General features: G+C 27.3%; 1 protein-coding gene across 1 annotated transcript in view; it reads right to left on the minus strand.

The window, feature by feature from the left end:
• Window positions 1–23,938, minus strand: part of LOC100198344 (WD repeat domain phosphoinositide-interacting protein 2) — a 30,248-nt gene that overhangs the window by 5,855 nt on the left and 455 nt on the right. The window contains exons 2-11 of the mRNA XM_065802309.1: window positions 22,815–22,897; window positions 22,624–22,724; window positions 20,573–20,638; window positions 14,532–14,588; window positions 11,387–11,426; window positions 10,996–11,057; window positions 7,883–7,918; window positions 7,677–7,769; window positions 1,916–1,986; window positions 1,734–1,835 (exon numbers count right to left, since the gene is read on the minus strand). Coding sequence (XP_065658381.1) covers window positions 1,734–1,835; window positions 1,916–1,986; window positions 7,677–7,769; window positions 7,883–7,918; window positions 10,996–11,057; window positions 11,387–11,426; window positions 14,532–14,588; window positions 20,573–20,638; window positions 22,624–22,724; window positions 22,815–22,897 — 711 coding nt within the window. The remainder of the gene's footprint in view (window positions 1–1,733; window positions 1,836–1,915; window positions 1,987–7,676; window positions 7,770–7,882; window positions 7,919–10,995; window positions 11,058–11,386; window positions 11,427–14,531; window positions 14,589–20,572; window positions 20,639–22,623; window positions 22,725–22,814; window positions 22,898–23,938) is intronic.

The following is a 23,938-nucleotide window of genomic DNA, read 5'->3' on the forward strand; positions in this document are numbered from 1 at the left end:
AATTATTTAAAATAATATAACAATACTTTGATATATAAACAATTAATATGTTTATATTAATTATAAATATATTAAATAAATTAAATCATTATTTAAATAAAAATAAAATTATTTTTTGTTTGACAGAAATAACTGATTTATCTTAAGTAAATAAATGAGTTTAAAAGTAATGGAAAAAATTATAAATATAAAAAATAAAATGGTATGTCATATTTAAAATGATAATAATATTGAACAAATAGTATTCAAGAAGTAAAAGGTAATAAAAATAACAAAGGTAACTTGGGAAAGCTGAATACAAACTTACAGAAAACCATGGATCCAAAATTCCACAAGACCAGATACTCTTATTAAATGTCAAAAGCACTTTTTTATAAAACAACTTTTTAAAAACCAAAGTTTGTGTGAAGAATATTTAGGACTTGTTTATAACATATTTTTGCTTTACACTGTGCGCACCATGGTCATTTTTTAAACATACAACAACACTGTTGAATGTGTAAAAGATTCAAAACTCATAATTCCAACAGCTTAGAAACTGGGCCAGCTTTGACCATAGTAAAATTTACTATAAATTATTTTTTTGATTAGCTAAAAATTATAAGTTTGATTAACTTAATAAATTTAAAATTTTAAAGTTCAGATAAAAATCAAAATGAGGTAATCAAAAATTATTAAAAAAACTTTTTTTAATTTTTTTAATTTTTGCATTGGAATTTTGCTTAGGGTTTAAGATCATTATTTAGCTCAAAATTTTTTTTTCATATTTGAAGAGTAAAATGTTATTGCACCCAAAAAAAATTATTTTTTAAAAAAAGAAAAATTTATTTGATATCACTAGTAAATCTCTGCAATTATTTGTTACAAAATTACCACTTTGCCCTCCTAAAAATACAGTAAACAACAAAATGACAGTTATAAAAAAAGCTGTTTACATTTTTTTTACACTAATTTTTTCACACTTACAGCAAAACTAATTCTGTGAGAGTTTTAGATGTATTATGATGTATTAATAATATTATTATGTTAGTACAAACAACCTAATACATTAAACAGGTATTATGATGCTTTAATTAGTACAATCATCATAGCAACTATTAAATAACAACAAAGAACCACTAAACAAAGAAAACAATATTAGGATCTTTGATGCAATAATTTCAATTTTTTATTTTCTGCAAATAATATCATCCATTTTAGTTTTCAAACTGTTCAATGAAAAACAATCAAACTGTTAGATTAGAAACAATCAGTATACTAAAAAAATTTATCAAGGACAAACGAAGAACAAAGGAATCCTTAATAGACAAAAAAATGTCTTCTTAAACAAAATAATTATCTTTAAAACAAAAAAATTATTAAAAAAAACAAAACAAAAACATTTATTACAGTAAAGTAAATAACTTAAGTATTCATTCAAGAGATAAATATTATCATTTATCTCTTGATTATTAAACAATACTTAAGTTATTTACTTGACTGTAACTTTAGTAACAATACTTGTTTGTATATTATATAATCAACTTTTATTACAAACTAGTATTATTGTAATAATACTAGTTTGTAACAATACTTGTTTGTACTTTAATAATAAATAAAATTCTATAACAATATATATAAAATTTATAAATAACAATTAAATTTATTATAAAACTTGGTAATTAAACTACCACTACAATTAAGTATTATAAAAATTTGTATTAGTTGAATTACTGAAAATTAATTATTGATACTTTTCTGTTTCTAATTTGAACACATGTACTGTTTCAGTGTTGCTTGAAGATGCTAGAAAAAGGGAGTCAGTACTGAATGCTAGAGAGTTAATCTGAGCACACCTAAAATAAAATAAAAAAATTTAGATATTAGTTTTATTTTTGGCTAAATTAAGAAACTGAAATATGAACAAAGTACAAACCTTTTCATCCCTCTCCGAAATTCAAATAGTTTCAAGCCATCAGGTATAGAAAAAACTCGAATTACTGTTCCCTAAAAGAATTTCATATGTTAAATGTATATATATATATATATATATATATATATATATATATATATATATATATATATATATATATATATATATATATATATATATATATATATATATATATATACATATTAGAGTGGTCCAAAAAATTGAAAGGTGGAAAGTAAAGTCACATTTGCTTTTGTTCTATTTTTCTATATTTTGTTCTATCCCATATGGACCATTTTGGTCAATTTTAAAAAATTTTTAAACATAACTAGGGGTGGCACAATTTTGAACAATAAATGTTGTTGCGATGGAAGAAACAAGAAATAATTGAAAATTTAGTTTCTTCAGCAAGAAAATTGTTACAAAAAAAAAAATCAAATAAAATATCATGACTTAAAGAGGTTCTAGTTATTCTGAACTTAATTCATATATTGTAATGTAATGCATTGTCTATTTCGAGACTTTCTTCAACAGGCGGTTTGATGGCTCTGAAAGGCTTTCCGATGCAAGAGGTATTGCTTTTGCTTTTCGTCTTTCGTTATCGAAGAGTTGAAGGTCTGGATAAAAGTAACCCTCTCTCCACACAGTCATTAACTACTTTCATTTGCTTTTCATTTGGATTTGAAAAGATGAGATGTTCCGCTTGTAACATATGATTCCAATGGGTTTTCTAACTTGAATGTTTTGCCTTCAATTATCTTTGGTGACATTTTCTTTTTAACATGTTTAAGATTCTGAACCATGGCGGCTTTTGTATGAACATCAGCGCAAGGGTTGAATAAAGCCAAGCCAATAAAATGTTCTGAAAAATACCATAGATGTCTTTTGAAGGCTGTCATTGCTGCATCTCTAACAACATTGTTGCAGGTATAATCATTCAAAAGTCTCAGCAGTCTCAAGTCATTATATGGGGCTCTTTCTGCCAAGCAAGCTTTATGCCAATTTTCCATAGACTAGAGCAACAAACAGGCTGATGTCGGTCAAAGCTTTTCTTTCATGAGAAGTGAGAGTAACTTGATTCTTGAAAAGAAGGATTTTGATGGATTAGAAGCCCTTTGCCATCCACCTGGTGTAGTGCATGGCTCCAGGTGCTCGAAACCGCACTTCTTCTTTTGGGCAACCACCAAGAAAAATGAGGCACAATTGTAGAAGCTCGCCATAGTCTTGGCAAGCTTTTTTTTTCTTGGCATTGGTAATGGCTTTTTACAGCTTCTTTGTAGTATGCAACCATTTCATCGCGGAGATCAGTCAAGGATCCAATGAAGAGCATTTCATCAGCAGCATCATATTTGCTTTGGTCGAATGTTGGCCATTCTTTTTAAAATTGTTTGTATAAACCTACATCAGGTCCAGTGGTAGCTCCAAGATATGTGGAAGCAAATACGCTGGAAAGTATAACTTCAAAAACATGGTGGTGACATGCTATCCACACAAGGTCTTTCTTGAGAGTTTTTTCAATTATTGAGCAAGCTCTAGATTTTAAGCCAGTGCTTGAGGCTGTTGTATCGAACACAAGCCCACGTATTTTGTCTTTGAGATGCCAATTATCCAATAGTTCAAAGCAGGCACTAACTTGCTCCTCACCTGTTTCCATTGTCTGGACAATATTTGGCAGGAGTTTTCCATCCCAGTGCAACTGAAGTGGTACCTGGGTCAAATATGATTTTTGTTCCTCAACTGCCTTGGACTTGCGTGTATCCATTCTAGAGCAATGGATAGTGCTGCGAGAAACTGAAATGCGAAACTAATCTTAACGCCGTCAAGTGTGAGGTTCAAGTCTGGAGTCAGAATGTTATTCCTTGCCCTTTTTGGAGCAGAGTGAGGTAGCCTTGTGGAAACGCTGAAAAGTTCATCATCAGATACAATCTCAGCTTCAGAAGCGGAAAAGCTGGAAGAATGTTGTGACAGTAGACTTGAAGCGACCCTTTCTTGATTTTTCCGGGCATCTTCAGCATCCCTTTTTTTTGTTTTAAACATTTTTCTGCTCGTTTAACTTTTCGAGATTTCTGTTGGGTCAAATGCTTATCCATACCTCCAAAACTGGAACTAGAGAGATCTTCTTGCTGGGATACCAAAAACGCTTTGTCTTCCTCATTGTGCATAATCTGCAATGCATCTAATCTTGCAACATCAAAAAGTTTATGTAAATCATTTTTGAAAATTTCCTTTTTCATTCTGTATCCCTCGAAATATTTTATGGGACTTTTTTTTAATGACTTGTAGACATTATGTAACTTCAGCAATTTTTTAGCAGCATATCTAACTAACGTAATTGGTATCCTAGCCTTTTTCCAGTAACGAAAGACGGATAGTATGGTGATATTGGCACTTGAGTTTATTGATTTCTTTTCTTCCTTGCGATAGTAGAGGATGTTTGCCAGTACTTCTTGATTAGAAGGAAGTCTGGTGCATTCCAACTCTTTGGTTGATTTTCCAATTAACCACACACTGGCAGAACTTCTCGTTGTTGTAGCTTTTGCCATTTTTACTTAAACAATGAACCAACAACCATTGCCTAGAGTTTACAAGTTCTGTTTATGTTATAGAAAACTTCTGTTTCATGCAAACATTAAAAAAAAATTTAATGAATGATTGAAATAACCTAGTACTACTACTACTAGTCTACTACAGAAGGATAATTTTTTGTTTAATAATAACAATTTTCAGTTTGAACAATAAATATATAAATACTTAATTTAATTTTAAAAATATAATTTACCTTGGAATCTTTGAAGAATTTAAATTAGAGACAACTGCGTGTGATATAATAACTAATTACTAAATTATAATTGACTTAATCAATAATCATATTAATAATAGTGGAGACTCATGCAGGAAATACAAACATGAGAAGAAGTGAAAGCAACTAAAAGTTAACTTTAATTAAAATTAAGTAAGCAAAAGGTTGCTATACAAATAATATATTTCTTTTTAAAATCTCATTTTACAGATTACTATATTTAATTTATTATAAAATTATTATACATTTATTATATTTCACATGAACTAAAACTACCATTACTTAGTACTTACTCTCACACTTAGAGGTAAACAAAAAATGAAATAACTTCAGATTAGCCAAAAAAAATTGAAAAATTACTTAATATTTTTAGTGTCAGCTAAAATTGTTCAACTTTGCGCCACGTCTAAATATTACTGAATCTGACTCATTTTTGGCTTAAGGACTCCTCTCAGGTATAGAAACAAGAGCAATTATTAAGAAAATATATCTAATATATATAACCATATTACTTTGAGCATCATGAAAGTTATAACTTAAAAGTTACATTGTAGAAAACTTTGACAGCAAACAATGGCAGCTATCATTTCATTTCATGTTCATAAATATGTAACAGTCATTTGTAACATTGAACTGATCGTAATTAGCAGAAATATTATTTTTATTTAAAAAACCATTATTTACAATTTTTACAGAAGATTTATAGCTGGAATTGGATGTACACATTTTTTTTTGCTATGCTACATTTAAACTTTATTTCATGCAAATTAGAATTGAAGAGTATAAGTTTTTTACTATGCCTTATTTTTTTTCTTTTGTCTTCTTTTTCCATTACTTTCCATTACTAATATTATTTAATCAAAGTGATAGGATAAATGTGGAGTGATACAGAAAACAGGTACTATAGTTGGTAAATTCAATAAAACCAATGTGGATTGTGGATTGTTGCCAAGTGTACCAAAAGTATCAATTAATAAGCCACAAGTATTTTTTGAATTGCAATCACCACATCTGGTATTTTATATTAAAAAAATAAATACTATAATCATGATATAATTTTTACTTTTTAGCTATATAGCAACAAAATAAACAAACTTGCTACAAAAAGAATAAATTTGGTTGTACCGCTTTATTAAAAAATGATTTTTAATGGTGTTAGCTATTTTTTTGCATAAAACTAAATTGAACTTCGTAATTTACAATAACTATATTACTTTTTTTTTATAATTGAAAATTTTTTTTTTGATTTTTGATAGCGGTCTGCCACCTAAACAACAAAAAAGTAATTTGCAAAAAATGCTGACTCAGCATAAATAAGAAAATTGAATCCTAAATATCTCAGGAACCATAAGAAGTTGGAGGTTCCAAATTTCAGATTTTCCTAATTTTCATAAACCCTATAAAGCATATTAAAATAAATTAGCAAAATCCAATACATCCATGACACAAGCCTGTTGATTTGACATGGAATTACCCATATGTCTTTTAAACTTTTTTAATAAAGTGCCTTAGAAACGCTGTCAGCCTCTCACTCTCTTTATTGAGAGTTAATTAATAAAAGGACAAATTAATGGAACCTTCTATGTTATTATCAAGTTCTTCTGTATTTTTAGTATTTACTGATTTAATAACTGATATTATGTAGTCTCTATGTCATTAACTAATGCTGTTATTTTTGATTTATTTACTAGCAACCCATATTACAGGTTGCTTGCTGCTAGTAACCATTAAATTACAATTGTTTTAAAATATGCAAATAAATTTTTGTTATAATATAACAAAAATTTATTTGCGTATTTTAATATTGTCATAAAATTTTGCAATAAAAAGTGCTGGCTATGAAAAATGCTGAAAGAAGAACAAAAAAAATCTCATTAAAAATAACTAGCAAATTAAAGCACAATCTAAGGAACTCAATGATCAATCTCTGTTTTTAAGGTCGAGACATCTGTTTTCAAAGTTTAATATATAAAATAACAATTTATAAACTAAATAAATCAAATTGCTCAAGTCTTTCAAAGCTTTTAACTAAGTTCCATTCTTCCAAGGCATTGATTGCAATAATTTAAGGATGCCAGGAAAACCTAACAACTGCATCACGGAACATTGTAAAACATGTTACCAAACTATAAAAAAAACTGGTAAATAAACTGATAAAGCTATAAAAAATACAAGCAACGCTATAAAAACCACAAGCAACACTATAAAAATACAAACTGCACAGCTATAAAAACTCAAGCAATACTATAAAAATGCAAGCAGCACTATCAGGGTTCCAACTATTAAAACTAAGGCTAAAAGTAAGGATTTTAAGCAGATTTAACGAGATATTTTCCTAATATTTAAGGAGATTGGGTCACAAACAACAATTTTTTGAAAGAAAAAATAGGGAGAATTAAAAAGAAAACAGTTACATTAAAAACAGAACCTTGTTCTGTTTTTAATAAAAACATGGGTTTGCAAACAATGAAAGAACTATATATTTTTCTTCTTTATTAATAAGTATAACCCATTCACTTTAATAAAATTTCCTAGATATTTAAAAATAATAATAATGAGAAATTAAGGAGAGCAAGTTTTAACATTTTTTAAAGGTTATTTAAAGTTTTTAAAGAGGAGCGTGAATCCTGACTACATAAAATAAAAGCAATTCAATAAAAAACTGTAACATTTTAAATAGAGATACTATTCACAAAAGAGCAAAGGTTATTTTTTTAAAGGTAATTTAGTATTTAAATAAATTTTTAACAAACTAAAAATAAATCATGCAAGTTAAAATATTTAAAAACAAATCATCAATAAAAACATTTTTAAAAATATATATTAATTGACATGTTTGGTGTAGGTTCTTGACACGGGTGTAGGTTCTTGACATGGTTGTAGGTTCTTGACATGAGTATAGGTTCTTTAAATATGAAAGAGACTAATTACAACAACTAATAACAATTTTAACAAAGTATTCACCTTTTCTGAAGCAGTTGCAAGCAAAGTTGCATGAGTATTAAAAGTGATTGCGGCTAGTGGTGCATCATGAGCTGCAATTAAAGTCACTGCTCGCTATGTAAAATATTAAACAAAACAAATATTATAAAAAACAACTTCAAAACATATATTTATAAAAAAGATATTTAAATTATGAACAAATAAATAACAAAAATGAATATCTGTACCAGATTTATTCCATCAAATATTTGAACTTCACCAATCTATAATAACAGTATTAATAATAATAACAATATATAGATATAAACATTAAAAATCAGGTCAACCAAGTACGTATTAACTTATTTTGTTGAGAATTTTTCAAATAGTTATACAGAGATACTTCAACTCCTAATTGTTAGAGCCTTTTTTTAATCTGAGAAGTAACAAACCATTGTTAGAAGAAGTTGTTATTTACTAATAATAACAATAATAACAACAAAAGTAATAATAATTATAACATTAACAATAATATAATATGGTACTTAATAGTAGTTGAAGCCTTTTGCGCACTTTATAACATAATTTTTTAAGAAATACAAAGAGCGAAAAAATATGGCTGATGTGAAACCAACAAAATAACTATAGAAAGTTTATACTTTGTTTTTAAATAATAAATTATCTTTTTTTATATTTACCTATCTATTTATTTATTTTATTTAATGGCTTTTTTTGAAAATATTTAAGTGTTTAATGTAAAATGTTTTCTAATCTAACTTTATTTAGTTGTTCTAAACTTTAAACTGATGGATCACAATAAAATATAAAAAAGCAGGCTGCTATTTTGCTTACTCAAAATAAAATTATTTTTAGTACCATTTACTAAAAGCTACTAGTTGAATAAATAAAAATGTCATTGTTAATAATGTTAATTTAAAATAATTTAAAATAATTTAAAATGTTATTAATATTTTACATCATGAACTTTGATATTTTGCTGCGTAGTATGATATTTTATATTTTAAATAATTTTTTATTAATTTTATGAATTACTGCTTACATCGACTGACTTAAATAAAGAAAACGAGAAGGGAGGAAAACCCTGATTCAACATATGTACACTGATCGCGTGTTCTTCCTATATAAGTCAGCTAATATATGTACTAGGGTGGTTCAAAAAACAGCATTTTTGAAAAATATCTTGCATCTTAATGTGTTCTATATGAAAAAATAAAACTGGATTTAAAAGTTTTTTGAATAAAAAATATTTCTAAGGGTGCCTTAAGAACCTTATCCTTGAACATTTAATGAGTCCTTAAGACCCTTGAACATTTTCTAATCTTTAATCATAAATTATTACTTCTTCTTTCAGATAATTTACTAGTTTGTTTTTAAAATTGCTCAAGGATGACTCATTTACAACGTCATCTGGGAGGAAGTTACATTTATTGACTACATGTACGGTAAAAAAATTTTGACGAGTAGCTAGACGACTATAAGGTTTTTCTAGTTTAAATGACAATAAGGTTTAAATGTCCTCTTGTAATAGAACTTATAATTTTTTTTTGGAAAGATCGTTTGACAGTTGTAGTAGTTGTTTAGCCATTTATGGACATTTATTAAATCTCCACGGATTAGTCTGTATCTTATGATTGTCAAATTAATTTTTATTAGTCTTTGGTGATATGTAAGGCTTTGTAATCCATGAACTAATTGAGATGCTCTTCTGAGTATATTTTCAACTTGTCATTTGTCTTTAAGTAGGCAAGGGTTATATACAGATTCACAATATTCTAAATATGATAAACTAGTGCTGAAAATAGTCTTTTAAAACAAAATAAATTTAGATAAGGGTCTTTTTATTAGAACTAGCATTCACATTGCTTTATTAACTTGTATGGAAGTATGTTTAGAGAATAGTAAGTTATTATCAACATGTATTCCGTGGTCAGTTTCTGAGTTAGTAGATTTGATGTCAATCTTTGTTTTCTTTACTGGATCATACATAGAGTAAACATAATTATTTTTGTAGACTAGGTGTAGAACTAAACATTTGTCTACATTAAATTTCATCCCCCATTTAGTTGTGCAGTCAACCAAGATATCAATATCATTTTGAAGTACAGTGTGTGAATACATATCAGTAAGAGGGTATAATATCGTCAACAAAGCATGCTGCATATGAAGTAATTATATTGGGAATATCATTAATGTATATAATGAATAATAGAGCTGAGAGAACAGAACCTTGGGGAACTCTGCTCTTTGCTGTTTTGGTTTCCAATAAGAGTTATTACCATTTACCATTACTTTTTATCTTTGTTTTGTGAGAAAGTTTCTTATCTGATAGAGAACCGGACCATTAATTTCATAGGCTTTTAGTTTCAAAAGAAGATGCTAATGTGGGACTTTGTTAAATGCTTTTTCAAAGTCAAGGTAAACATTATCAACAGGAAGACCTTTATCTAAATTAAGTGTCCATGCATTGATTACAGTAAGAAGATTTGTTTCACAAGGAGTTAGCAGATTATTTTTTAATGATGTAATATAATTTTTTAATGATTATTTTTTGATGAGTAAAAATATGTTTTTATATTATTTTCAAATATTTTGACTATGGTGCATGTTAAACTAACAGGTCTATAGTTTGTAACTAGTTTCTTGTCCACTTTTTTGAAAATTGGTATAATATTTTCCTCCTTCCAGATTTGTGGCAATGTACTAGTATAAAGTACCTTAGTATAAATAATAAAAATATGTTTGGAGGTTTGGTGATTTATTTGGAGTTTTATTTGGAGTTTTATTTTAATATTCTGGGAGGTATCTCATCTGGTGATTTAAATGTCTTTATGGAAAGAAGATGAGATTAAACGTTTTCAGGAGATAGATCAAGATCATTAGAGAGTTGACAGGGACAAACAGAAGATAAGTTAAAACTTGGAACAATCAATGTATCAATATCGAAGAAATTACTAGTAAATTGTTGAAGCAACTATCTTATTGTGAACTATTTCAGGAATGAGATTTTTTGCAAGTTTTTTTCGATTTTATGTGTGAAAAAAAAGCTAGAAAAAAAAAATGAAGTAAAACTCTGAAGTAAAAATTTCTAAAATAATATTTTGTATACAAATAATTATTTTAGATTTTGTTGCCTAGAAAATGACATTTTTAAACTAAAAACAAAAAATGTGCATTTTTACAAAAAATTTTTGGTTATAACTTTTTTCCTCAATGTTTCTTCATAAAAGTCATATATACATCTTTCAAAGTCAAAGACCAAAAACACATGAAAATACATTTATTCAAATAAATATATTTAAAAAATTTCATATATAAAATAAAATTAGGAAAGAACTATTACCCTATTATTTCCTGGGTATGCAAGGTAACAATTTTCTGCATTGTCAGAAAGAGCACATAAACCTAAGTTAATTTTAAATATTTTTTATAAAAAATAATGAATTTTCTAACCAACATGATTATATAAACCAATAGTAACAATGTAAACAACAGTAGCAATGTAATCAACAACAGTTAACAACAATATAACCAACAAGCAGTAATAAACTAAAACAGTTTTGATGTTCAAAAGTTAAACTGCCAATAAAGCATTTGTAGAAAACATGTTGCATGTGACATGTCGGTTACTGACAAAACATGATGCATGTAACATGAAAAAACATGATGCATGCAACATGATAAAAAAATGTACCAAAAAGTTTGCAAAATAACAAAAAAAACCAACAACATACCAAATCGATTTGGTGGCGTATCTCTGATTGTATGCAAAACCTTTTAAACAAAATAAAAATTTGTGTTCTCATTATTTTCAAAAAATTCAAAATAATATGAATATAATAAACAATTATATATACCTATATCTATATATATATATATATATATATATATATATATATATATATATATATATATATATATATATATATATATATATATATATATATATGTGTGTATGTATGTATGTATGTATGTATGTATGTATGTATGTATGTATGTATGTATGTATGTATGTATGTATGTATGTATGTATGTATGTATGTATGTATATATATATATATATATATATATATATATATATACACACACACATATGTATATATATATATTAGGATTATGACTCTTTTGTGACCCTATATTCCTGGGTCATAAATCAATCAATATTTGTCATAGGTAATGAAAAAAAAATTAATTTGATTTTTTTGTTGAAAAAGGTTACCCGCAAACCAAAAATGCATATGGATAAAATTTCAAATAATTTTATTACTGTTATTTTTTAATTCTAGTTTTTTTAATTGGAGAGTTATTATGTAGCTTTTAAGCATTTAACAGTTTATTGTTACATCATAACATTCTACTTAAGTACAATTCTGCAAGTAAAAAATAATACTTTTTGCTTTTTCTTTAAATTTAACAGCTTCTTTAATTGTTTATCTGAATATACCAGTCTATGAAGGTGTCTGAATGTCAATCCCATCTTGAGATAACTGTCAATGAATGGTTGCTGCTTTGCTGGTTGATAACTTTGAAGATGTTAATATTTTGGTTGCAGTTTTGGTTTTGCTGTATTTCTTGCTGGTACTTGTGGACTGTTCTTCTGAACCTTCAGACTCTTGATATTCTCAGACTTGGATTTGGAAGTTGATGTTGTTGCTGTTATTTGTTTTACAACAACAGTAACAACATCAATTTGTTTGTTGCTTTATTTTACACAACTATTGTACATCTTCAGCACTTGTTCCAGTTTTGCTTACACAACTTGAATTTAAAAAATTTAATTTCTTTCACCATAAACTTGTTCATCTTGTTCAATTTGCTTGATGGATTTTTCTTATGTGTTCTCATCTCCCTTTGATAGATTCTTCCAGGAACAGAGCGACCAACAATTTGAATTTTGAGTGATATGCTGCTGTTGTGTTATATTTTAGTGTTAATCTTCTAGTGGAACAGTTCTTATTTTCCTATGTGACTCATAAATTCATACGAGATTCTTCATCCAGATCGCCTTGTTACTTTTAGTAGTGGAAGCACTTTTCTTATACAACATGACTGAAGATAATACTTATAATAAATATAATATATTTCTGAGAGGCAATGATAATAAATATAAGTGCTATTGTACATCTATATTATTAACTCCTATCTAGCAAATACAAATCCATATTTAATTATAATCACTGATGTTGGTTGTTCTAACTTTTAAATATGATTTGCAGTATATAATTGTTAATTAAAATAATAGTGTCACTCTTGCTTTATATGGCACCGTTATTAATTTTGTTGGAATTGATTAAAACTACAATTGAGGTTAACTTCTGGTAAATTTTTTATAAAGTAATGGTAATATTATTTCACTTTCATTATTTGTTTAAATAGTTTTCTGTTCAAGTAAAAAAATGTTCAAGTGGAAAAATGTGAGACAATATTACCACAAAGCAAGTTTTATTAAGTTTTTGATTCCAACAAGAATCTCTTTGAAATGTAGTAAATTGAGTTATACTGAACAAAATCTATTTATCAATTATTTGAAACATTTTAATAACCACAACGAACTGATAAAAAATTATGTTAACTTAATATATTTATTCAATATGTTTTACTCCTCATTTTACACAGAATAACAACACTAGGAGACACTTTGAGATGATAAGAAATTTAGCAAAATGTGAATAAACTAGGAGACACTCAAAGATGGTAATGAGTTTTAGAAAGTGTGAAAAAACAAATAGTTATTTATGAAAACAAGAAATTAATCTTCGGGTTTTTTACCACTACTAAACTGATATTATATTATTTTATATTATTCATTATTACTAATAATATTGTTAAAAGGTAAAAACTTCACTTTTAACAATAATGTTAAAACAAATAAGACCAGTTTGCTCTTAGCAATAACTAATTTAAATTAATTCAAAATTCAATGTTTCAGTACATCAGCAAATGTATTAAGTTATGTTACTTGTTACTTGAATATAAAGACATTAAAACTAAAGTGACAATCAAAAATTAATTTTAAAACTAAAAGCATTACTTTAATAAAAGTTTTTAGTTTTTCACATTCAAACTAATAAAAGATAATTAATTCAAAAAATATTTTATGTTAAAATTAGTTTGTTCAAAAGTGTTTTAATATTAAAAACAAAAATTTATGTTAGAAAACCACTTTGTTTAATAGTGTTTTTAAATTCAGAAAAAAAAATTATGTTAAAAAACCACTTAGTATAAAAGTGTTTAAAAATTTGAAAAAAAATATAAACAAATGTTTTGAATGCTTTCTAAAGATTTTTTAACATAAATATAATTTTAAAAGTTGTTTGTAAACTATGTTCTCTGTAATAAAAAGTAAAAAAGCCATGCACTGATTCATTCAATGATTTTTTTTGAAGTTTGAGCAAAAAATGCATGCTTTATATTAACAATTGAAGGAAAATATAATTACCGATATAAAAAAAAAGAGGAAAAACACATTTTTGATATAAAAAATTAAGGAAAAATACATTTCCAATATAAAATTAAGGAAAAAAAAATGCTTGATATAAACAATGATGAAAATAATAATCTTTAAATAAATTAAAAAACAAGCTATAACTCATAAATGTTTTAAATGCAATGTTATCACTCAAGGCTTTATAACCAGATAAACTAGACTTGATAAGTTGATAGGAAACACAGGATACTTTATATTTTTTCTTGCAAAGAAATTCCTCTTATCAAGGAAATGATAAGACATATTGGTATAAATAAATTTATAATTATATATTTAAGGTATATAATTTAACACAAGTAAAAAACTGATATAATAATTATATATCATGATGTAAATAATTTATTACATAATATATACTGTATATAAAAAGTATAAGATAAAAAAAATATCACCTTCATGTCTCGTATATTGTGAATATATAAACTTTCTTCAAGAACAACTAACAATCTCTAAAAAAAAATTACTTTCTAAAAAGATATCAAAGTTATTGAAATAAATTAACTCGCAAATATATATTAGCACAATTTTTACAATGATTCTGTTGAACACAACCCAACAAAACATTCTTATAATAAATATATTTTTATAATAGAAACACACACACACACATTTTTTGATAATTTTAAACTATTAGTAGTTGGCAAAAAAATTTGATGCAAAGGTTTTTCTATAACAAATAGAAACTAGGTCTGCAATTTTTTGCTGTCCTCAAATAATTTTTGGTCGGCAATTAGATTAATGCAGACTTAAATTCTGAGGGCTGATACATATACATACATATACATATATATTTATATATATACATATATACACACATACATATATATAAGATATGTATGTGTGTATATATATTATATATATACACACATACATATATATAAGAAAAACTTGACACCTTTCATTCTTGATTATATTTTTAAAAGATACAACTAAAAACTCAGGTTTATAAAACTTAAAACAAAGACATTACAAAAAAATATTAACAGACAAATAAAAATATGTTACAAACTTGTAATGAACTTGTAAAAAAACTTGTCACAAACCAATAAAAATTATATTGCGACGTAAACAGCCAAAAAATAAAAAATAATAATAAAATAATAATAAAGATTGACTTAAAGACTTATAATCTTATTATATAGTTAATAATCTTATTATTAAGACTTATTATATAGTCTTCTATGATAGAAATGTTACTTTATTCTGGAGAGAAGTAATAAAATCAGATCCCTGAATTAGAAAAGTCTTCTCCAGACCCTGTTCGAGGAAAAAAACTAGACGAATAAGCATTTTTGGAGCACTTAGGAACAGTCACAGAAAAAGGATGAGACTTAATTGAATGACGAGTAACACGAGCATGAATTTTAGCTGATGGCACAAGAGACGCTAGCTCTTTAGAGCAGTGCCCATTATAGTATTTGTAGAAAAGAGAAAGAGAAGCAACATTAGGGCGATGTGATAATGGTTGGAGGTTGGCTGCTAGAGCAGGTCCAACTATGTTTACAATGCGTTTTTGCACCTTGTCTAAAAGAGAAAGGGCATCATTAGAAGATCCGGCCCAGATATGGCAACAGTATTTCATACAAGGCCGGATTTGAGATTTATAGAGATAGAAAATATAATCCAAAGCAAGAAAGTGACGAGCTCGATAAAGAGATGCAACCTTAGCAGATGCTAATTTTGCAACTGATTTGATATATGGTTTCCAAGAAAGGTTGCAAGTAAGAGTTAGTCCTAGAAGATGAAGAGTAGATGACTCATCGAGTACATCACTGTTCATAAATATAGGAAGATCTAAACCATTGCGAAACGATTGGCTGAAAAAAATGATTCTTATCTGCATTGAAGTTCACCAGCCACTGTGAGCCCCATGCTGTAGCAGAAGTGAGATCCTTTTCAAGCTCAAATGCCACCTCCAAGCAATCAGAGAGTGTTGGTTTCTTATCACGACAAGAATAAATGGTAGTATCATCAGCAAACAATGCCACCTTAGATGTGAGAATATCTGGAAGATCGTTAATGTAAATTAAAAAGAGTATAGGGCCAAGGATAGAACCTGTGGTTCTATCCTGGTTCTAATATTTAAAAAATCCTATCCTTGTTCTAATATTTAAAGTGGTTCTAATATTTAAAAACTTTCAAAATGATTAGTCTTATCTCAAGTATTAGTTTTTTCATATAAAAGTTTTACCACACCATTACATACATTCATTCTCTAGTATTAGTTTCTTCACATAAAAGTTTTACCAACCACAGTATTGTCATTCTTGAAGGTCTACACTCTTCTTCATTTCTAGTAACTTTAGGAGTACCACAGGGCTCTATCTGTGGTTCTTATCTACAATAATAATCTTCCTAACATTTTACATCTAAACTGGCTCTATTTGCTAACAATTTAACTTTTTACTCTTGTCTTGACAAAAAAAACTTCACTTTCACTTAGAACAAGCAGCCTGATAGCATCGCTTAGAACAAGCAGCCTGTTGTGCTTGCAACCATTTTAAATAAAACAGCATTATATGAGTAGAATATTTCATCATCAGTGTTTTTTGTCCATGATTAATACATAGTAAAAAAAGTGTTCAGATAGATAACGGTTGTTTCGAAACTCTGATTATAATTTTTAAGTCTTAGTATTTAAGTCAAAAAATCTTTTGTTAACTAGTATTATGTTATTTTATGTTTATATACTCAACACAGCTGATCTTTAATCTGATCTCTCTTCTGTTACAGCTTGGGGCATGCAGTGGCTTGTGGATTTTAACTTCAATAAAACTCAGTTATTTCATACAAACACCTATCGCAATACTGTTGACATTTCTTATAATAAAAAATAACAACCCTCTCACTCTCAAAATGTAGCTGCAACTACATTATCTGCCAAGCTTGAACCACTCTCCCATTGTTGCAAGGTTGTATCTCTTTATTTTTTCTACAAATACTATCTTGGTTGCTGTTCAAACAAGCTATCGTATTAAGTTCAATCAACCAAAACTCATTCTCACTTGGCTTGTCATCCAGTAAAGTTGCATCCTTTTACTGTATCTGTCCCTTTATGCTATATATCAGTGGTCGGCACCATATTTCCAAAGGGGCTCACTTGCAAAATTCTTGTTTTAGTTGCGGCCCACAGCAATAAATAAATTATATATAAAATAGGTTATATTACCTATATAACAGAATATAGTATAGAATTAGATTATAGAACTTATAACTTATTATCAATACAAAATACATACTTAGGAAAAAAAACACATAAAACACAATTAAAAATTTGGTGAGTATTTTGTTGTTGCAGCTAGTACAAAGTCATTCAAATGAGTGTCAGTCAGTCTTGTTCTGTAAACATTTTTTATTATTTTTATGGCTGAGAATGTTTGTTCGCATTGGTAACTAGTGCCATACATACAGATAAGTCTATTTGCATGTTTTTTAAGAACTGGAAAATGTTCCTTCATGACAGCATGCCAGAAAATAATTAAATTTTCACCAAAAGTGCCATCTTCATCTTTTTTTGGTGCCTTTCTTCTCAACTCGTCGTCACATTGAAAGTTAATTAGTTCATCCTCTGCTTTTAAAATATCAGCTTCTTCAAAGTCCTTTAGAATACTAATATCAAAGTCAAATGGATAACACAAAAAAACCATATGCTTTTTTAAGTCTTCAAATTCGTTAAATCTGTTTTCAAATTGATCATACAGAGCAGTCACTATTAATGAAAATGACGATAACATTTCCCTTGATGGTTGACATTCATTTAAAGTAGGAAAATGAGTACAACTACCAGATGCAAATTGAGTTTTGTACAAACTATGTTTTGTCTTCATCACAGTGATGTGGTTGATGAAATCACAAACCAGCACACAGCGGCCTTGTAATCTCTTATTCAGAACATTGAATTGTGCTGTGATGTTGCAAAGGAAAGCCAGTTTACACTTAAACTCTTTAATAGACATTGTAATGAATGAAAATTTTTGAGTTACCATGAACTGCAGTACACTTGGCAAACACTCCCAAAATCTGTTAAGAATATTTCCTCTTGATAGCCACCTAACCTGCAAAAAATAGACAAACATTTACTTTTGATTGTAATGGTAAATTATTTATTTTTTGTCTATATACCTCTGAATGAAGAAGATCACCATGTTCATCTTCATTTTGTTCCATTAGCGCACGAAATTGACGCCGTTTGAGTGCATTGGAACATATATGATTGATTGTTTTTACTACAACTGTCATTACATCATCAATTGTTGCAACTTTAGCGCACAGTGCTTCCTGGTGTATCACACAGTGATATGACATAAATTTGTTAGGAAACTCACCACTATTTTTCAGCAAAGTAACAACTCCTCGAATTGTTCCAAATATTTTGAACAATTTGTCATAAATGTCTTGTCCAGTTGTAGTTGTTTCCAGTGGTTCAATTCCAAGCAGTTCTTCAAATAAACAACAATTCGTAGTGATAAAACGTGCATAAACACAGAGTTGTGCTTTACCGACAAGGTCAGTAGACTCATCGAGAGCGATACTCACAAATTCAGCTTCTGACAGATTGTTTGACAATTGTTCATAAACATTAACAACCATTTTCTCAATTTTTCGAGAAACTGTACGCGCGGACAAGTGCATACTTTGTCATGAATTTTTTTATCATTTGGGAAAAGAAATTTTGATGCTTCAATCATGCATTCTTTGATTATTTCACCACCAGTAAATGGTTTCAGATTTTTTGCTAATATCCATGACACCATATTAGAGGCACGAGTTTCACAATCAACACTGCTAGACATTTGTTGAAACAAATTTTTCTGTTTTTCTAAACAGCTTTTGAATGAGTCGTATTTTATTTTTCTGGTTGTTGAATCAAGAGGATATTTAGTATTGTACAATTCATGTTTTGATACGAAATGACGTTCAAGCTTGGTTCCTTTCAGTTCACTAACAGTCACATTACATATTAAACATAGAGCATTGTTACTTGGTCCCTCAGTGAAAAAATAAATCAGCTCCCATTTTTCATTCCACTGACGTGCATATTTATGCTTCGCTTCATGTTTACCTGGCATATCTTTGCAAGTTAATGTGTGTATTTATCAGAGTTGCAACTTCTGAGTAAAGCATCCAAACTCGATAACTGGTTACTCGATAACTGGTTATACTCGAGTAATTTTTGGTTATTCAATTTCCAAATATTGCGTCTTAAAAAACCGGTTATTTAAAACATTAAAGATTTGCCGACTATTTCTTTTATAATACTTATTTTGTAAAAAATCTAAACAATGTAGTATTTTTATTCAAGAAAAGTACGAAAAACATTCTAAAGACGATAACTTTTACCACTAGTATATTTGATATGAAATAATTTTTACAGCGTTAAATTAATTAAATTGTTGTTTGAGTTACTTCATCTGAACAAATTCGAATGTTCTAATTATTTTTGACGTGCTTTTCGAATGTTTTTATTTTTGTAGAGTAATTTTTTAGCATGATTTAACTTTTAAGTATAAGGATCTTATTTGAAGTCTTAAAGTGCTACAGTGTTAGAGTGCATTAAAATTATTTTTTTACTATGTCTAAAATGACAAGATCTGGTGTTAGGGAGTATTTTATAAGGAGGCTTTATAATTTTTACAGCCTGGAAAACAACTAAAAGGCCCACAACTACACTGCTTTGTATATTATGCAGTTAGGTGGCTTGGGACCCACAAATTATCTAGCATAGGCCCACAAATGGGCCGCAGCCCACAATTTGCAGACCTCTGCTATATATTTTATTCAACTAGTTTATTTCCTTGCACATCAACAAAACCTAAAAACTTTTACCCCATCTTACATTTCCTGATTATAAAGCCTAAAACTTTTTAAGTTTTCAGTTAACCGCTTCTTTTCTTTTTAACCCTATTCTTTGTTTTCTAGTAACTCAAAACTTAATAATACTTGCAACCTTGTCGGAAGTGAATTAGGTTAAAAAAGATAAATACATGCTAGTATGTAGCAAATGTATGCATAAATATATAATATATAAAGTACTATAAATTTTTTTCTAGCCCCAGTTATCAACCCCTGCTGAATCCAATATTTTGCAGGGGGCAGATTTATAAAAAGTCCTATTTTTAGCTAGGGCCAGGACCTTGATCACCTACTAATGTACTGAATGACATCATTTAGTACATTAGTTAGTAACATATTCAGAATGACCTCACACTATCTAAACAGGCATTTTACTTTATAGGATTTATTTGGAGTATAATATAGTGAATTTGTATGACCTTTATAAGACATAGAACAAAGAAAAATATTATCTTATATTATCTATAAACTATTTTATACAGATTCTTCATTTTTTTTCTTTTGTGTAATACTTATTTTCAGTTATATAATATATATTTTCAGGTAAAATTTATTATTTTGTTTGAAAAAAGTTACTTACTACTCTGTTCAAACGAACAGCAAGTATTGTATTAGGATAGCTATAGTTGCATATCTCAGTTCCTTTCTAAATAAAAATTATAATAATAATAATAATAATAATGATAATAATATAAATACATAAGATATATATATTTAATAATAATAATAATAATAATAAAAACAACAATACTAATTATATATATATATATATATATATATATATATATATATATATATATATATATATATATATATATAGATTGTTGCATTTGGGAGTACGGAAGGAAAAAAATGCTTACAAATACGTCACTTTTAATTACTTTTGACTTTCGTCCAACATTTGCGTGTTGTCAGAAAGTAAAAACCATTAATTTAATTACAAATTAATCGTTTTTTTAACGACTTCAAACTGCTCATTCATTACGTTAGTGCAAAAGAAAACGACATAGTGCTTTTTATATTTTATATCAGCGCTTTGATAATAGAATATCTTTAATAAAAAATCTTTGTTAAATATTTAATGAAAATAAAAAAATAATCCCGAACTATTGGACTAGTGTTTTTATTATATGCTCGTTATAAGCTGAACGAATGTTGTTTATCATGCCTAGAACGTTTGAAAATACTGTTTACGGGCGTGTTTTACAAGCGGAGCGCAATCGCGCTCACATCATCTAAAGCCCTGAATACAACTAATAATACAAAAGTATAAAAAAAGACTGAAAGTGTGCAAAATAAAGCACGTTCAAGCCATCCACCAAAAACAACATCTCGAGAAGATAGGCTTATTGTACAAGAAGTAAAGCGAAAGCCTGTTATTTCTGCCAGAGCTATTAAAGAGAAACTAAACGTGAACGTTTCTAAATGAACAATACAACGTAGACTTCACTCTGCAGGGTTTTATGGTTCCCGCGTTACAAAAACACCTTTTATTTTGAGAAAAAATAAACATAAACGCCTTCCCTTTGCAAAAAAAGTACTTTTCAATGACACTAGGTTTCTGGATATCAGTTTTATGGTCTGATGAAAGTAAATTCAAACTTAAGAATTCCAAAAAAAGTCCAAATGTATGGATAAGAAAAGGAAAACCCTTAGACAAATAAACTATAAAAGCAACCATTAAACACAGAGGTGGTAATGTACACGGAGGTGGTAATGTACTTGAGGCTGTTTTAGTTATAACGGAGTTGGTAACTTAGTTCAAATTGAAGAAAAATTAACAGGAGCTAGATATGTAAATATTTTGCGAAACAACCTTATGCCCTCTGTCAATAAATTAGGATTTACGGATCAATTTGCCTTCCAACAAGGCAAAGATTCGAAATATACCAGTAAAATTGCCAAGATTTATTTTGAAGAAAATGAAATAGAATTGTTGGATTGGCCTGCGCAAAGTCCAGATATCAATTCAATTGAAAATTTGTGGCATTATTTGCATGGCAAAGTTAATAGGAATGAGCACAGTATCAACAAACAAAACTTCTTTTAAGTGTTGGAGACAGCTTGGCATAATATTCCTCCAAGCTATTTACAAAACTTAGTTGATAGTATTCGTCGCTTGCAAGCAGTTATCGATGCCCAAGGACTTCATACTAAATATTAATTAACAAATAAAACAAAAAACTCAAATATAATAAATAAACTTTGAGAGGTATGAATACTTTTGACGCTTCCTAATATCTCAATTTTTAAATAATTTTCACTTTTTTAAAAAACAAGATTTAATTTTTCAAATATTATAGCTAATATTGTTAATAGTTGCTACAACAAACATTTTTTAAATTTCAATTAAAATTATTTTAATCAATTTGGTGTTTGTTTTATTGCTACAACATATTTTATGATAGGGTATGAATAATTTTGTTGCATACTGTATATATATATATGTATATATATATATATATATATATATATATATATATATATATATATATATATATATATATATATATATATATATATATATATATATATATATATATATATATATATATATATATATATATATATATATATATATATATATATATATATATATATATACTTAAAACCTTAAGCAGTTGTACATACTTTAAAATGACAGACTTTTAACTTTCTTGGAGCAGAGAGACTAACTATGGCGACCAAACTACTTGAAAATAATCTTTCAACAATACAAACATCCCCTTTGTCTAACAAAAAAAAAGATATGATAATGTACCTTTTCATTAAGTATACACAACATATAAAATAACATTTTTAAAAATAAAAAATAAAATTACCATAATGGTGTATTTCATCAAGCTTCTCAACAGAATTCAGTGAAAAGAGTTTATAACCAAATCGTGTACCAACAGCAAGTGACCTAAAACAATAAATACTTATATGTAGAACACAAATGAAGATAATACTTTATTCAAATTTTTGTGAATATGTAACAATATTAAATATTATTGACTATAAATAAAGATGCACAGTATAAATGATGTCATAAAATTTGGATATATACAATTGGATATATACATCCTATGGCAATATCAATCAGTCAATTTTTGTACAACAAATCAGTTAATTTATGTAAAATAAATCATTTAATTTATGTACACTTCACTATATTTATGGCAATATGAGTCTGTGAATGTTAACTAGAAAGAAAATAAAAATCAATAAATGAAAAAATATAAATATTGAAAAACAAACTATATTAAGAAATATAAACGATTAATCATAAAAGTTGTCATTTTTGTGATTTTAAAAAACTTTAAAACTTAATATCTGTAATATAATAAAAATTAATAAACATTAATAATGATCATTATAATAATAACTATTTTATTATTACAGCAAAAAAACTAAAATTTATCAGATATATATCCAAAAAAAAAATTAAATATGGCTTTTATTGATAAGAACAAAAAGTATTAAACTAAGATTCTGATAAATAATTCATATTTGTTCCAAAAAGAAATTTATTGATGTTTGAAAAAAAGGCTTGCTGTATATGATTGTATTAAAAAGAGATAGGTACTATTTTCTAATTTACTATTTTTTGTATTTTAGGTGAAATACTTATGTGTATCACTTGTTTTAATAAAAAAAAATTTTAGTTTTGAAAACTTTTTCAGATATTAGATTGAAAAAACAAAATGTCATAATTTGCTATTTTTACTTTGTACGTGAGTTTGCTTTCATAAAATTATAAATCCCCATCAAAACTCTTGTCAACAGAATAAACACAACCCACTATGATACTAGACTTACTTTTATTATTATTAATATTAAAGAAACTTATTAATATTAAGGAAAAATGATTTCAACAGACTCTTAGGTTAGGAAGAATTAAGTTTATACAAAATTAAATCATTTCTATTTTTATAAATAAATTTATTAAAAATTTAAAGTAAAA

This window comes from Hydra vulgaris, chromosome 08 (assembly GCF_038396675.1).
Source record: "Hydra vulgaris chromosome 08, alternate assembly HydraT2T_AEP".
Classification (NCBI taxonomy): Eukaryota; Metazoa; Cnidaria; class Hydrozoa; order Anthoathecata; family Hydridae; genus Hydra; species Hydra vulgaris.